The 15,951-nt window shown below is 40.7% G+C and overlaps 1 protein-coding gene across 5 annotated transcripts in view; it reads right to left on the bottom strand.

Annotated features, from left to right (window-relative positions):
• Positions 1-15,951, bottom strand: part of fbp (fructose-1,6-bisphosphatase) — a 54,813-nt gene that overhangs the window by 20,867 nt on the left and 17,995 nt on the right. For all 5 annotated transcript variants that reach the window (XM_069325279.1, XM_045745516.2, XM_069325280.1 and 2 more), the window contains 3 exons: positions 9,464-9,608; positions 5,369-5,475; positions 2,618-2,762 (listed from right to left, as the gene is read on the bottom strand). In XM_069325279.1, coding sequence (XP_069181380.1) covers positions 2,618-2,762; positions 5,369-5,475; positions 9,464-9,608 — 397 coding nt within the window. The remainder of the gene's footprint in view (positions 1-2,617; positions 2,763-5,368; positions 5,476-9,463; positions 9,609-15,951) is intronic.

Here is a 15,951-nt window from a genome sequence, read left to right as displayed (position 1 = left end):
TCCTTAGGATCATGGACTACAGTAATTTGTACATGCCAATTCTCTTCATGTAAGAGATCAGTATTGGTTCTTCTATCAAATTTATTTACTATATCTCCCAGCATATATACAGTATTAATAGCAGTCAATATTACTAAGTCTGGCAGATTCCTTAAACATTACTACAGTTTTTAACTTTCCTCTAATTACATTATTTGCAGAATCTTACATAGACAAGTGTCATGGCAATACTAATAACCATTCACGAGGAAATCTTTCCCCATGCAGCTGGCACACGTGAACAGGACCTAGTCCATTCCTCAGGAATGAAATCTAGCATTAACACTTTGGTGGCAGTTTTTTCAAATACTAGAGTCAATTAATAGGAAAAAACAAAACAATTGGATCCTTGGGAAATGCAACAATGGCATGTAACAAAAATGCTCAACAATGGTCATGAGATATAGTTACAGCAGATAAGGATAAATCACAATTATTGGTCCTGGGGCAATAGACCGAGGCCTATGAAGAAAGAATGGAGGACATTTGCACAGACAGATTTGTAAACCTCATTCTGGAGACACTTAGCACGTCACGTAGGCTACTGCTTGACGTGTTGACATTCACCAGGAAATTCAATATTTCTGGTGTTTAATATTCACCAGGAAATAGATATTTGACACCAGTATCTTCCTACCTTGGGGAAAAAAAAAGTGTGATCATGTCCTATTGGAAATTAAACATGCATAGCGATATAATCTAGAAGAGGATGGGGACAATGAAACTGTTGACAAACTATTTTTAGAGGACACTAGGGAGCTTAGAAAATACTTTGACTAACTGGACAGACTTGTTGCTAGGCAAGGATGTAAATGAGATTTATGCCAAATTTTGTGAAATACTGTACACTGTATATGATTAAGGCATACAACATTCATACCAAAACAGAACAAGGCCCAGAAATGAGAATTGCTTCAAGAGAAATTGTGAGACAGTCAGAGAGGGGAAAAAAAACGATTCAATATAGGAAGAGGCCCAATCCTCAAACATACCAGGACTACAAGCAAGAAAAATACACAGCAGCGAGGAGAGGGGCAGAAAAGAACCGAGAGGGATAGTGGAGAGTCAAAAACAGATCCAAGCCTAGTCTATATTCATTTAAAGCAAGCTGCAGGTAAAGGATAAAATCTAGAGATCAAGAATGGGGAAGAGGACAAAGTGAAAAAGAAATGCGACGTGCTAAATGAACAGTTCCAAAGTGCATTCATACAAAATGAGGATTTCAGAGAGCCAGACCTAATGCAAACTCAAGAGCATACCATAGAATACAGAGGTTTCCAAAGATGAAGTTGAAAAATTACTCAAGAGACTAGGAAGAAAAAGCAGTTGGACCTGATGGAGTTTCATCTTGGGTGCTGTGAGTGTGCAATGAGCTGAGCATTCCATTCCAATTTATATTTCACATTCTTATGTACAAGAATCTTAGATACAATAAAAAAGGCAAACAGTTCAAATCTCAAACGTACAGAACTCTCACTAACGTGATATATATCTATGAAAAAATCCCGCTGTCGGCCGAGCGGACAGCACGCTGGACTTGTGATCCTGTGGTCCCGGGTTCGATTCCGGGCGCCGGTGAGAAACAATGGGCAGAGTTTCTTTCACCCTATGCCCCTGTTACCTAGCAGTAAAATAGGTACCTGGGTGTTAGTCAGCTGTCACGAGCTGCTTCCTGGGGGTGAAGGCCTGGTCGAGGACCGGGCCGCGGGGACACTAAAGCCCCGAAACCATCTCAAGATAACCTCAAGATAGCCGCTTGGGGGGGGGGGGGGGGAGGGTTTAGTCCTTGAGGCCCAGGTTTGATTCCCAGCCGAGACAGAAAAAAGGGCACAATCTTTCACCTGCTGCTCGCTGTTCACCTAGCAGTAACAGGGGTTAGTAAACTACTTGTGGGGTTGCATCATTGGGAGGGTCACTAATTTGTCCCTGATGGGGACCAATACAAACCTAACATGTACTGTATGTATATACTGGCTGCCTGTCCTGAAACAATGGTAGTTCAATGACTACCACAATGTAGTGGTAGTTACTAAACTACTTTGAAAATAACTGCCATATTGCATAATCACTTACAGTACAGGGTACTATATTTCCTCTTCAATAATTTATAGTACAGTACTGTTAAACCTCATTCGTGTAACATGGATGGAACAGATAAGCGTCTTCCAATCCTTATTTGGCTAACTCTTTACTGATAAGCCTCAAAGTTACGAGGCAGTGTTGAATGGGGGACCATTTGTTTTGTTATGCTGCCTAACAATGCCCTTGTTTGTTTATACACTATTCTGTAATGTATATTTCATGTATGGGACAGTTATGCCCACTGTCAGCCACAGCTGTATTGGCTGGCATGACCAGTGATAACTACTCATACTCCATGTAAACTACCTTGTTTCTGTATATTCATAATTATTCATTCACACACACTTTCAAAGGTAATGATTTTAATTAAGGTACAGTATTATTATTAGATAAGAGCAAAAATATAGTCCAGTACTCTAAATGTGCATTTCATGAACAGTACTTGCACATTTTAACTTTTGTGAATACTATACTACAAATTGCAGTGAAGACTCACTGGATCAAGCATGAATCCATTAACTCCATTCCCAGTAGATATGACCATCATAGTAGCTGAGCCATAGAGGGCATATCCTGCTGCAACAAGACGATTGCCTGGCTGGAGTGCATCATTTACATTAGGGTCATCATCCGAGATCTTCCTGAAAATTTCAAAAGTTAATATAGTTTCCACTTAAAATTTATCTAGGAATAATTTTTTTGATACAAAAACTAGCCAAAAATTCTACAAGACTAAAATCCAGCAGCAAATGTAATGAAATGCCTAATATACAACCAGTAATTAATGTGTAATTAAAACAGTACAGTACTAATATATATCACACACACAATGTTGACCAGATCACACACTAGAAGGTGAAGGGACAACGACATTTCGGTCCGTCCTGGACCATTCTCGAGTCGATTGTGAGGACGGACCGAAATGTTGTCGTCCCTTCACCTAGTGTGTGGTCTGGTCAACATTCTTTAGCCACGTTATTGTGACTCATCGCCTGTACAGTCTCCGTGGCGTAGTGGCAAGACACTCGCCTGGCATTCCGCAAGCGCTTCGTCATGGGTTCGTATCCTGGCCAGGGAGGATTTACTGGGCACAAATCCTTAACTGTAGCCTCTGTTTAACTCAACAGTAAAATGGGTACTTGGTTGTAAAAGCGATTCTTCGCGGCGGGGATCGTATTCCAGGGACCTGCCCGAAACGCTATGTGTACTAGTGGCTGTACAAGAATGTAACAACTTGTGTATGTACACACATATATACACATACACACTAGTATAGTAATATGTAATGAAATGCCATATATACTAATATACTACTGGTTAAAGGAAGTTATGCAATTTCTTTGTATAAAATTATATGGGTAAAAATAAAGATTTATTCAGTTATTGGTCTACCGAGTTCATTTGGCCACGTTTACAGCAGGACAGTCATTACAGTACAAGAGTATATGATATAACTAATTGATTAGTTATGAACTTGGATCCCATGATTGAAGCATCATGTGTGGTATAGATGTATTTGCATAGATAGAGAAATGGAAATGAAGAGATTGCAGCATGTGCATTGCTGGCCTTTATGAACTGAAATCATAGTAGAGACATCAATGATAACTGTACTTGCGTTATTATCCAAAAATTTCACCCAGTTATGTGCAGCACACAGCAAGTAAATCCCCATAAATTTGTGAACAATTCTAAAATGAGGGTTTTGAAATAATTATTTGATGCAGTGCGCTCTACTAATCACTGCAATTACAATTTTTTTTTTTTTGAGAGTTTAAAACTATTGGGATGAGGGAAAAACACAACTACAGTGGTACCTCGGAATGCGAGTGTCCCTGTATGCGAGTTTTTCGGAAGACGAGCAGGATTTACTCCAAAAATATGTCTCGGAAGGCGAGGGTTACCTCGGGACGCGAGTTTGTTGATACGTGTACAGGCCGACTGGCGCGTGGTGGCATGGCGATCGCGCCTCAGTTTACCAGTGTCTCGTGTCCAGTGACTATCCCACCTGAATTCTTCACAAGGATTTACAGTTTTTTATCGTTTTTTTGGCCATTTGAGCATAAAAGTTATTATATATCTTGCCATGGGTCTCAAGAAAGCCATTGGTAAGGTTCAACCTAAGAAAATAGCTGTGAGTAGAGGCAGTAGAGGATGTCCCTTCTTGATTAAGAAAATGTGTGAAGTATGGGAAGAACTGCAAAGTTTTGTTGAAAAAACTCGCCCAGATAAAGCTGTAGCAGGCCGTTGCATTGACCTTTTAAATGATAATGTGATGTCTTACTACAGACAAGTGTTAAAATGTAGGGAAAAACAAGTGTCATTAGACAAATTCTTAGTAAAACAAGCAAGTCCTAGTGGTATGCAGGCAAAATGTGCCAGAGTGTGCATACCAGTGAAGTCCTCACTGCCTGATGTGATAATGGAAGGGGACTCCCCTTCCAAACAGTAACTCCCCTCTTCCTCCCACCTCACCATCTTCCATACGCCTACAGCAATCAACAGCAAGGTAAGTAATAACTTGAACATAGTTTTGTAGGTTTATTTAGATGAATTAGGTATAAAAATTTAGTTTGATGTGGGGTTTTTGGGGTAGTCAGGAACGGATTAATTCATTTCCCTTTATTTCTTATGGGGAAATTAGCTTCGGAATGCGAGTTTTCGGAATACGAGGCGTCTCCAGGAACCAATTAAACTCTTAAACTGAGGTATTGCTGTATTGTATTGCCCAGTTTACAAAGGCAAATAAGGGGGGGGGGGGGCTTTGACAAGGTGCTAGCTTCTGGAGTGGCTAGTCCTCAAGGCCAATAGGGTGTTAGTGACCCTTAGGTAAATTCCAAAGGTATACAAATTCAATATTTAACCAACTTTATAAAATTGTGGCATCACTTACAAAACAAACCAAAGTTATCATTTTCAAACAAGGGTACGGTACCATGATTATCCTCTGGTTTGGTATTGGGGAACATGCGTATAAATTTTGAAGAGATACATTGTTCAAGATATGCATGACTTAAGGATACCTTGACTAATTATTAAAATTCCTAAATCTGCCATCAGGGAGTTACAGGGATCTGAAGTAGGGATCATCCTTGTACCACCATACCAAAGTCTTTAAAAGTGTCAAGTAAATGATGGCAGGCTAGATATTGCACAAAAACCACAGTTTATAAGATTTAAATATAAACTATAAAGTAGCCTTCAGGGGGAACCTCAAGTAAAATAAGCAATAGTAAACAAGACTGACCTAAAGATTGAAAATATTGAACCAATTGACACCAAACAGTCAATGTTGGAGGAGCCATCAAGGGGGTCAAAGCAGACAATATACTTTCCTTGACGATCTTTCTCTACCTGTCAAAAAAAAAAAAAATTAAATACAAAGTTTAAAAGATTTTTATGCATTTACAATAATGTTTGAACTTTTTCCGAGAGTGCTTGTAGATGAGAGTGGAGCACAATGATCAGAAATCAACCTACTACTGTACTGTAATGGGGAAAAATGTGTAGAAAGTACAGGAGAGAGAGAGGAGAGAGAGAGAGAGAGAGAAAAAAAAAAAAAAAAAAAATGATACAGTAGACAATCGCATCAATACATAACTATCAATAGGTCGTATCTCTGGTTACTTGAGGGTCCAGCCAACCAACATGTTGGTGATGCTTCTTGTGCCTCTGCTAGGACTAGCCATGATATATGCTAATACTATCCTTCTTGAAACGCTTATCCAGCAAGAGAATATTAGCCCATGTTTATAAAACTTCCTTACAATAATGAAAATTTAGCTTCATAAATTATTAACATCAATTGCACCTTTCTCAAGTTCGAATGTAACACTATTTAAAAAATAAATCTTGATAATATTCATTTCATTCGTTCTTTTTGAGAGGTCATTATTTGTAATTCCAGCCTTATACCTTTGATTTGTGTTATTTCAGATATGTAGGGAATCAAGTAGATTAAAGCGGGAAAATTAAAATAAAACATGATTTACCTACAGCTACTTCAATCTTTTTACTTTGTTACAGCATTGTATCTAGGTCATTTTGTGTACAGTATTTGAATTTTACACTAAAATTTTGTAATTACAATATTACCTTTAGATTTATTTTCTTAACAGTTAATATTTTATTTAATTTAAATTACCTGTACAGTATATGCTATATCACTGCTATAACCTGCCATAATGCTATCTAAAGTATAGCAAGTTACAGTATTAGTAATAGGTCCGCTAACATATTAAGCTCTCAACCGAATGCTATCAAACATGCCATAAATTAAAATTTGTAGCTAGCATTTATGACAATCACCATATTATTTGTTGGCAGATTGCCTCTCCTGTATTCACCTAGTTGTATGCAGCTGTTCTCAATGGCAGTATGGAGTGGCATGGTGCATCTTCCACCATTTCTGTCACTGGAGTTTGTTTCTGATCCTGTGGTTATGTTCCTTTTGTAAAGATTTCTTTGTAATGTCATTTGAATCACTATACCAAGAGTGGGGAAACCTATCATACAAAGGCCACTTTTCATTTACCGAAGATTTCAAAAGGCCGCACATTGAATTATGCACTACACATTAAAATATGTCAAAAAACTTACAGATCTTAGTGTTTTCTTAATTTAAATTGCTTTCAAAAGGTCACACTGAGTACCATGAAAGGCCACAAGTTTCCCCTTCACTATATCATCCCTTCAGCCTTCATCTTGGCTCCCCCTTGTGCTTCACAATCTCTTGTTTTCACCTCTATCTGGCTATTTTTCCCTTTTGAGGTTTTCATGTTCATTCTGTCTTCTTACTTTTGGGGGTTCCCCTTGTTTCATGTGTGTGTACTGCACAACTTTTCGATCATCAAAAATCAATGGCAAAGGTTGGGTCTTCACCTTTCAAAGTGGTGCTTTGGCATTTGTTGCTAGTTTTCTATGGCTGCCAATTTGTCACTGTCCTGTGGTTGCTGTGTCATGTTTATGCAACCCCATGAGAGTTTGAATGACCATGCAGTTTGCTGGCCCCATGTTCATGGTGGCTTATTGCAGGGTCCATTTTTTTTACCGAGGGTCTAGTGTGTTCAGTTGCACATGCCATCAGTACAGAATTGCTTTGGGCTCTTTCCATTGCCTTGTGGCTTGTTTAACTGACCATGATGGCAATTTCTTTAGTGTTAGGGTCTCTGTTTTTGAGCAGTTTTCCTACACAGCATCACACATCACTAATGGATCCATTGTACAAGTGCTGTGTCCCTGTGTGCTATTTGCAGCTTCTTCCCCGGCTCATGATCAGCCCTCTGTTTTACTTTTCTCCATGTGAGAACTCTTGGGAACTACAGAGTGGCTTCCCATTCCCACCCTTCCCCTTTTTCTAGTGGATTTGGGAATCATGCAATGGGGGTTATGTGAATGATGCAGTAGGCAACTCAAAGTTGCCATCTGGTGTTTATAGTGTCCAACTAGTGGCTCAACCTAGTTAACGATTGTTTACATTGTCTGCATTGCCTGCATTGCATTGAACTTCACAACCCAGGACAACATGATTTATAGCAGGAAGATCCTGTCTGTCACGGTTACTTAACCACTATGACAACCACAGAAGTGTAACAGTTCTATTGTTACGTAAAGTATGGTGACAAACACAGACACTAAGATACTATATATATATTTGGTCGAATATACAGAAGTACACAGGTGATACTTTGGTGTGAGTTGGGCGCACTGAGCGTCGGTACAGTATCTCGCAAGTGTCTGCTCTAGACCACTTGAAAGTAGACTCTGGTTAATGTTTGCTATTCTGCTGCTTATATGCTCGGGCAACACCTCACCGTGTTGCCCGGGCAACGCCTTACCTCATTCATCTCCAAAGGTTGACAGGAATATTAACAAAGCATTTGGAGCGAGTATATTATTGGGATAATCTACTCGCTACAGAAGCCTTAGAAAAGCAAAATGCAGTTGTATACACAGACTTTGCAAAGGCATTCAACAAATGTGACCATGGAATAATTGATAGCCCATAAAATGTGTTCAATAGGAATAATGGGTAAATTGAAGAGGAGGATTTTCAAATTTGTCAAACAGAATGCAGGGAGTGACAGTCAATCTAGTAGGATCAAGCCCAAGTGCAGTGAAAAGCTCTATCCCAGGGCACCTGGGATACACCTGTATCCTAGCTTTATGTCACTCTTTGCAGATAAAGAATCAGCATGAAAATTGCCACTGTAGAAGACATTAATATTTGCCTGCAGATTTTCCAAAAATCTTCAATTGAGCAACTGAAAATAACATGATCTTTAAGTGGTGACAAGTTCCAGGTACGCAAGTATGATTAAAATGAACTTAAATGAAACAGGGTACAGGACACTATCTGACCTACTCATAGAAGGAAAGCAACGTGTAAAAGATTAAGAATTATGATATCCGGCAACCTGACATTTAGTGAACATAACCCAGCAAATAGTGGCAGCCAGGAAAATGACAGGATGAATTATGAGAACTCAAATCCAGAAATCCCACAGCAATGCTAATACTGTACTATTTAAATCATTGGTGCTGTCCTGTCTTGAGTATTGCTCACTACTCTCTTCCCCTTTCAGGGCAGGAGTGTGTTCTCTGAATTAGAGGGAATACAGAGAACACATATGGTATGCATAGAAACGATTGAATCTTAAGTTATAGGGACTGTCTCAAAGCTCTCAAAATGTACTCTGGAAAGGAGAAAATGTTATCAAATAATATATACATGGAAGGTACTGAAGGGCCAGGTCCCAAATTTGCACAGTAGAATAACATACTGGAGTAAAAGATAAGGAAGGAAATGCAGAATAGAACCAGTGAGTAGGTGTGCTATAGAAAAATCTAAGAACTGAACAAATTAACAAATTGTGCATTGAGAACACTGTCTTGACATCAGAGGTCCACAGCTGTTCAACACCCTTCCAGCAAGCATTTGAAATACTGTATGGATATTTCAAGAGGCACTTTGAGAGGTTCTTGCAAGAAGTGCTGGACCAACTAGGGTGGTGTGGTGGATATGTGGGCCTGCAGGCCGCTCCAAGCAACAGCCTGTTGGACCAAGTTATCAAGTCAAGCCTGGCCTCAGGCCGGGCTCGGGAAGTAGAATTCTCGAAACCCCTCTCCAGGTATGCTTCAATTATCAAATTCTTTTAACTAGTGCAAGCTAATTTGCCTTGCCTTCCCCATTCATTTAGGGGTAGGGGGAGAGAGGTAGCTCATTGCCTACAGGAGCCTGAGCTCCCAGTTCTGGAGCAGATGTAGACACCCTCCTAACGACAATACAGTATGCAATGGTGATGTGGTATTAGCAACATTTAAGAGATGAAATGCATCTTACCTCAATTACAGTCTTGTTTTCCTCTGAGACTAGGAGGCAGGTGGTGTAGGAAGAGGTCAGCATGTTGATGAAGAGGTCATTGGCCAGTACATCCAGTTTTTTTACCTCTTCACCCTGCACATTCACATCACCAGCCAAACCATACCTGTCAAGAACAGGTATGGTTTATAGTAGTTTTGGATATGCTGTGGATGAGGTTATAACTCAATCTGGCTCACCAGGCCTGCATGTGACCATTCATTTACACATTTATATATCTATATATTTACACAGTATATATAATTGAAGGTACAATAGGTTTTTAAATTACATACATTGATCAGGTGGTTTATTCTTGCAAAGTTACTAACAACATTTTGGGCAGGTCCTTAAGCCAGCAAATCATTATGACAATCTAAGTTCCTCAAGCCTGACCATTGCTAACTAAAATACAGGGCCCACTGAGCTGCTGCCTGACCATTATAAACAGCTGAGAATACCAACTACTAACATTTAAAAATATACAATAGTGTTAAAAGAGTGGGCTTATTTATGAACAGGAGAATAATCTTAACTGGGGAAACCATTAGGCTAGGACCAGCCCCCTGGGAATTAGTTCTAAACTCAACATAAAAGTACTGCTATCTAGGAACAATGTCTAACTAGACAAGAGGGAGGGGGTAGTAAACTAGTGAAAAACTTGCTATTAACCATTGAAAACCCCTAAATAAGATCACAATACTCTACCACATCCTACTTTACTTTAAATCTGACTCCAAATAGGTAGAAGAGATGTACACACAGGTACTAACAAACTAGTGGTGTGGCCTATGGTCCCTTAAGGGCCAGGCCAGTCCAAACTTAAACCCAAGGTAAAACACATGCTCCACTTGCCAATACCTGGGTTCATACTTACAGGATCCTTAGGTTCTAGCCAGGGTAATACATGAAACTATACTATAAAGAGGAGGGATGCACATTACACTAGGTTACTTATTTGAGAACTTTAGAGAAGTTAAGAGTAGGAAGGAGAACACCCACATCCAGTTTCCACCATACCGAAGGAATGGACCAACAAATGGTTGTCAAGAGTAACCGGAGCAAATTTAAAGTAATAAAGGTAGGTGTAGGGAGCAGGAGGCCAGATACAGATACATTTGGGGGGGATGACATTTTTCAAGATTTGGAGAAAGACCTAGGGGATTGCTATCTCTCCAGACCTGTCCTCTGAAGCCCATATCAAGAGGATATCAGCAGCATATGCCAGGCTGGCCAACGTAAGAACGGCCTTGAGAAACTCTTAAAAGAATCATTCAGAACCTTTTATACCACTTATCAGACCAATCTTTGAGTATGCAGCTCCAGCATAGAGTCCATATATCAAGCACATGACTAATTTGGAGAAGGCTCAGCTAGAGGTTTGCCACCAAACTAATACCAAAGCAGAGGTTTATGAGCTACGAGGAAAGACTATGAGCACTAAACCTCACACTGCTGGAAGACAAGAGTTAAGTAAGACATGATCACAAAAGATTTTCAGAGGAAATGATAGGGTAGATGCAGTTTAACAAGGGGTACACGCACTAGGGGACACGGGTGGAAATTGAGTACCCAAATAAGCCACACGCGCATTATAAAGAACTTAAGTGTCAGTAATTAAATGGAATGCATTAGAAAGGGCTTCGAGTTGGGAAAATACCAATTGTCAAATATAGATACTGTTCTTAAACTATTCCCCCATTTTGCACCCGCAAGATAACGATTTTATTGGTTGACAAATGGACACAGCTTGAACGAAAGCGGTGGAATTTGAGGGTAAAAAATAGCATGAACAGTGCTTTGCGGCATGCGCCACGCGCGCAGAAGGTAAGGGGTACTTAAACGAGGGCAGGAGAGGTCACGAATCTAGACGATGGCTCGAAAGGGCCACCACTTACGAGCTATTCATGCCCGTGCCACCTTTTGGGTGGCTTCTTCTTCTTCATCTGTTTAAAACACGGGAGACATCTCCCGTCACGCTGGGTGCAGTCGCACCTCCACAGATCTCCAGTATCATCTATTGATACTGGTGATGGCTCAAAAGGGCCACCACTTACCAATTCATGTCCGTGCCACCTATTGGGTGGCTTTATCTTCATCTTAACACATTCACAAGGGAGACATCTATCATGCAGGGTGCATTCGCACCTCCACAGATCTCCAGTATCAGCTCTTGATACTGGTAATGGATTAAAAAGGCCACCACTTACGGGCTATTCATGCCCGTGCCACCTTTTGGGTGGTTTAATCTTCATCAATCAATCAGGTCACGAACACGGGAGACATCTCCCGTCACGCAGCGTGCAGTCGCACCTCCACAGATCACCAGTATCAGCTCTTGATACTGGTAATGGCTCAAAAGGGCCACCACTTACGGGCTATTCATGCCCGTGCCACCTTTTGGGTGGTTTAATCTTCATCAATCAATCAGGTCACGAACTCACGGAAGACATCTCCCGTCACGCAGTGTGCAGTCGCACCTCCACAGATCACCAGTATCATCTATTGATACTGGTGATGGCTCAAAAGGGCCACCACTTACGAGTGGTGGCCCACGAGACTTTGCAGTCTCCGTGGTGTAGTGGTAAGACACTCGCCTGGCGTTCCGCGAGCGTTGTCATGGGTTCGTATCCTGGCCGGGGAGGATTTACTGGGCGCAATTCCTTAACTGTAGCCTCTGTTTAACGCAACAGTAAAATGTGTACTTGGATGAAAAAACGATTCTTCGCGGCAGGGGATCGTATTCCAGGGACCTGCCCGAAACGCTACGCGTACTAGTGGCTGTACAAGAATGTAACAACTCTTGCATATATCTCAAAAAAAAAAAAAAAAAAAAAAAAAAAAAAAAAAAAAAAAAAAAAAAAAAAAAAAAAAAAAAAAGCTATTCATGCCCGTGCCACCTTTTGGGTGGCTTAATCTTCAATCAATCAAGTCACGAACTCACAGAAAAACCATTACTTCACTATCTTCTGGAATGTGAAGCAACCAACGACCTTAGAAGAGCTTTAAGAGTCCCTGAATCTTGTAGCTATACTATAATTTTAGTGGAAATTTTCTACACAACTCGTCATTTTCTATTTGATGCAAATAAACTGTTTACATAAAAAGATTTAAACACTACTTTCTTATCCAACACCTATATAACAATTTCCCCAATTATAATCTCATAACAGTCGGGGTCTATCATAATAGGAAATGACGTAAAAGTTCCTTACATTCTCTAGGTAAACAAGGGTATTCCCCACTCCTCACGCCACAAGGCTCCTACAAATAGGAAGCTATGGTGGTAACAAACCCATACTAATATTTAACAGCTGTCCTCCCTTGCTGCCGGCCCATTCCTGGGTCATTAAGTATGTACGTAAGCGTCCTTTATCTGATAACGTGGTCGAGTCCATACTCAAGAGTGCTTAACGTTTTAAACTGACGCTACTGACAACGGTTCTGTGGCACTAGATATAACGCTATGTCAATTTGTCGTTCCTGACAATGTAACACTGTAAAAGTGTTTGAGTTAGTTTATTTAAAATATATATAGAGTACATGAGTCACAGACAAGGATCTGAGAGGCGCCAGTTGTCTGCCTGAGATCTCACACCTCAAAGCGTTAATGACCTCAAGTGACCTGAGGTCAGATCATGAGAATTTCACCTTGCTTCCGCTAAGCTCTTAATTGTAGTCTGGTAGCCTTCAAACAAGCCGACGTTTAAGGAGTGGCTTGGTAGTGCCGGAGGCTATCTACTTGTGGGCGGAGTTAGCTACTAGGTTCCCCAATATAAACTCGGAGAGCTATCCACCAGGAAGCATTAACAGACAGAACAGCAGACGAGAGCAGAGACGTCCCTATCAGGGAGGCTGTCGGCCGGCAAGGGCGGGAGTCTCTGTCAACTACAGACCCCCCCCCCCCCTCTCTATTCAACTTAGACTCAGTCCTCGGTGAGTGAACATTAAGGTGACTTGGTCGTGTTTACATATGTTGTGTGATGATCAGGGGCAGTCAAGTTGTAGGGTTCTCGAATTCTTGGATAATGACTCTCTTTAACATTTTAATTGAATTGCTACATTATGATACTTCATGTGAAATATAATTATGAATTTATTATTTAAATTGTGTTTAACTTTGTTCCCTAGAGCTTTGAGTTGAGGTGAGAAAGCCTCGGTGGTTACTAGATTCAAGATATTAATGAGTACTTGTTTGGAGTTGATACATGGTACAGAGGGAACATACTAATAATGAACTCATGATAACATCCTTGGAGAATTTTGTGATACAGGCAAGTTCCATTCCTTGTCTTGTATGTAATGATCATGAATGGATGGTGGCAGCATTTCGTCTTCTACTATCTACTCTTCTACTTCTACTATCTACTCTTCTCCTTCTACCTATCTACACCTCTCCCTCCACCCTTCTCTAAACTCTCACTTTCAACTAATGACCCTCCTTGCCCCTCCCACCTCTCTCCCTCTCACCCCAAACCCTCACTAATTACTTCACTATTCATTTCTTTCCTTTCGTTTTCTCTTATACGTTTGTGGCAATGATTCTGTATTCTAGAGTTCTCTCTAGAGTTTCGGGTAGCTGATCCAGTTACGGCGCCTTGTAGTCTTAGCACCTAGGTAGTCTAATACCTAGGTTACAAGGTGTTGAACCAGAGAGGTTGCCTTAGGAACTCTGGAGGGTGCTCTAGAATAGTTAGCTAACTGGGGACGGGATAACGGACTAGAGAGAGCTGTTTCCCCCGGCCTCGTTAGTTAACTGGGGGGTGGAATAATGGACAAGATAGAGCTATTTCCCCTACCCCCCGTTACAACAAAAGCAGGTAACTTAAATACCAACGCTAATGTATATATGTATAAAATAAACGTGTTATAGTAGGCATCCATCAGTCTTAGGAGACTGGAATTGTGCTCTGGTTGTTGGTCTGGCGTGGCCTCAGGGTGCCAAGCCAGGTTAGGCCGATATGAAGAAGCCATCACCCCAGGTCCCCACTCCCCTCCCTCTCTACGGCGCCGAAAGTCTCCAATGGAAAGGCAAACGCCAATACGATAAGTTCAAGCGCCGTCGCAGGAACTGTCAGGACGAGATTGTAAGCAACAACGAACTGCCCCAGGGGCTAACCATGTTCACAGAGTAATCACACCAACGTCATGTGTCCATTAGGAGGAGCCATGATGAGGGTTCCTACCACTCGCCGCATAGAAGTGGAACCACCCCTTTGCGGCGAACCAGCCTATGCGGTGGGAGCGCTCACCACATAGGTTCTAACCCTCATCACGGCTCCTACGGATTTTCCCACCTACCATGTTATCTGCAACAAGTCAAATTTTTCCTTTTATATTCTTAAAATCCAGAAACTCCAGACCATAAGAGTACACAGTATTGTAAATACCTCCTGGAACAAGAGTTCTTCCTACTCGTTTTCAGTGACCAAGATCTGTCCTATCTTACCTATCTTTAGTATCATACATTGCTTGTTCCTTAACAGTTTTCATCCTGATATGTATGAGAGGTATTTTGGGTTTGGACTTTGCTTTAGCTGCAATGTCTCATTCATGTTTCACTTCATTTCTCATAAGATACGTCATTTAGAAACCTAAATTGGGACTTTTTCAAGGCATTTTACACAATCCTCATTAAACCAATACTGAAATATGCTGCACTGCTCTAAATCCGCACTTTATGAAGCATAAAATGGAATTTTTTTTTTAAATTAATGCTAGAACCATCTTTATGTTATCTTTAGATGATTTGGGGCTTATCGTCCCCGCGGCCCGGTCCTCAACTAAGGGGGAAATAGACAAGGTAAAAAGAACAGCCTCTTGAATTGAATGAAAATAGGATGAGGACAAATGTAAGCTGGAAATGCAAGAAAAATCTTACCCCTTTGTGTAATCAAAGGGGTAAGAAAGCTTTGTTGTGGAAGCGGCTGCCATCCACAACATTACGGCCATATTTAATCATCAGGTAACTGGTACAAGGCTAGTAAGCAGGCATGAAGAGCCTAATCTCTTTCCCGTAGTTACCGATGTGATGTTACTTGATACAGCTTATATGCCCATCTTTCCCAGTTTCAGATCTAGAGTATGCGGCTTATTTGATTAAATACATGCATATGCTTGGAGTTTTCTATGAACTATCCCAATATAAGAGTCGTACTTTAATATCCATACACAAGATTTTTATATTATGGGTGAACGTAAAATATGAGTGACACCGTATAGATGTGCACGCTACGCAGTCTGGCTAAGATCGACCCTATATATTGTCATTTGCCAGAAATCTCATTTCATTATGTAATGCTAGGAGGCTTTTAATAATTAGATGGACCCCACTGGAGAGTGATCACTGACAACTTCGCTCGTAACAAGGAGGATTTTTATAAATCTAACAAGCTTCGTCCTCTTCAACGGTATACTTCACATGTATGCGTCATCTAGATGATCACGCCACCTTGGCAAGTACAGATCAT

This window comes from Procambarus clarkii, chromosome 16 (genome assembly GCF_040958095.1).
Source record: "Procambarus clarkii isolate CNS0578487 chromosome 16, FALCON_Pclarkii_2.0, whole genome shotgun sequence".
Lineage (NCBI taxonomy): Eukaryota > Metazoa > Arthropoda > Malacostraca > Decapoda > Cambaridae > Procambarus > Procambarus clarkii.
This window is presented reverse-complemented; position numbering and strand designations above follow the sequence as displayed.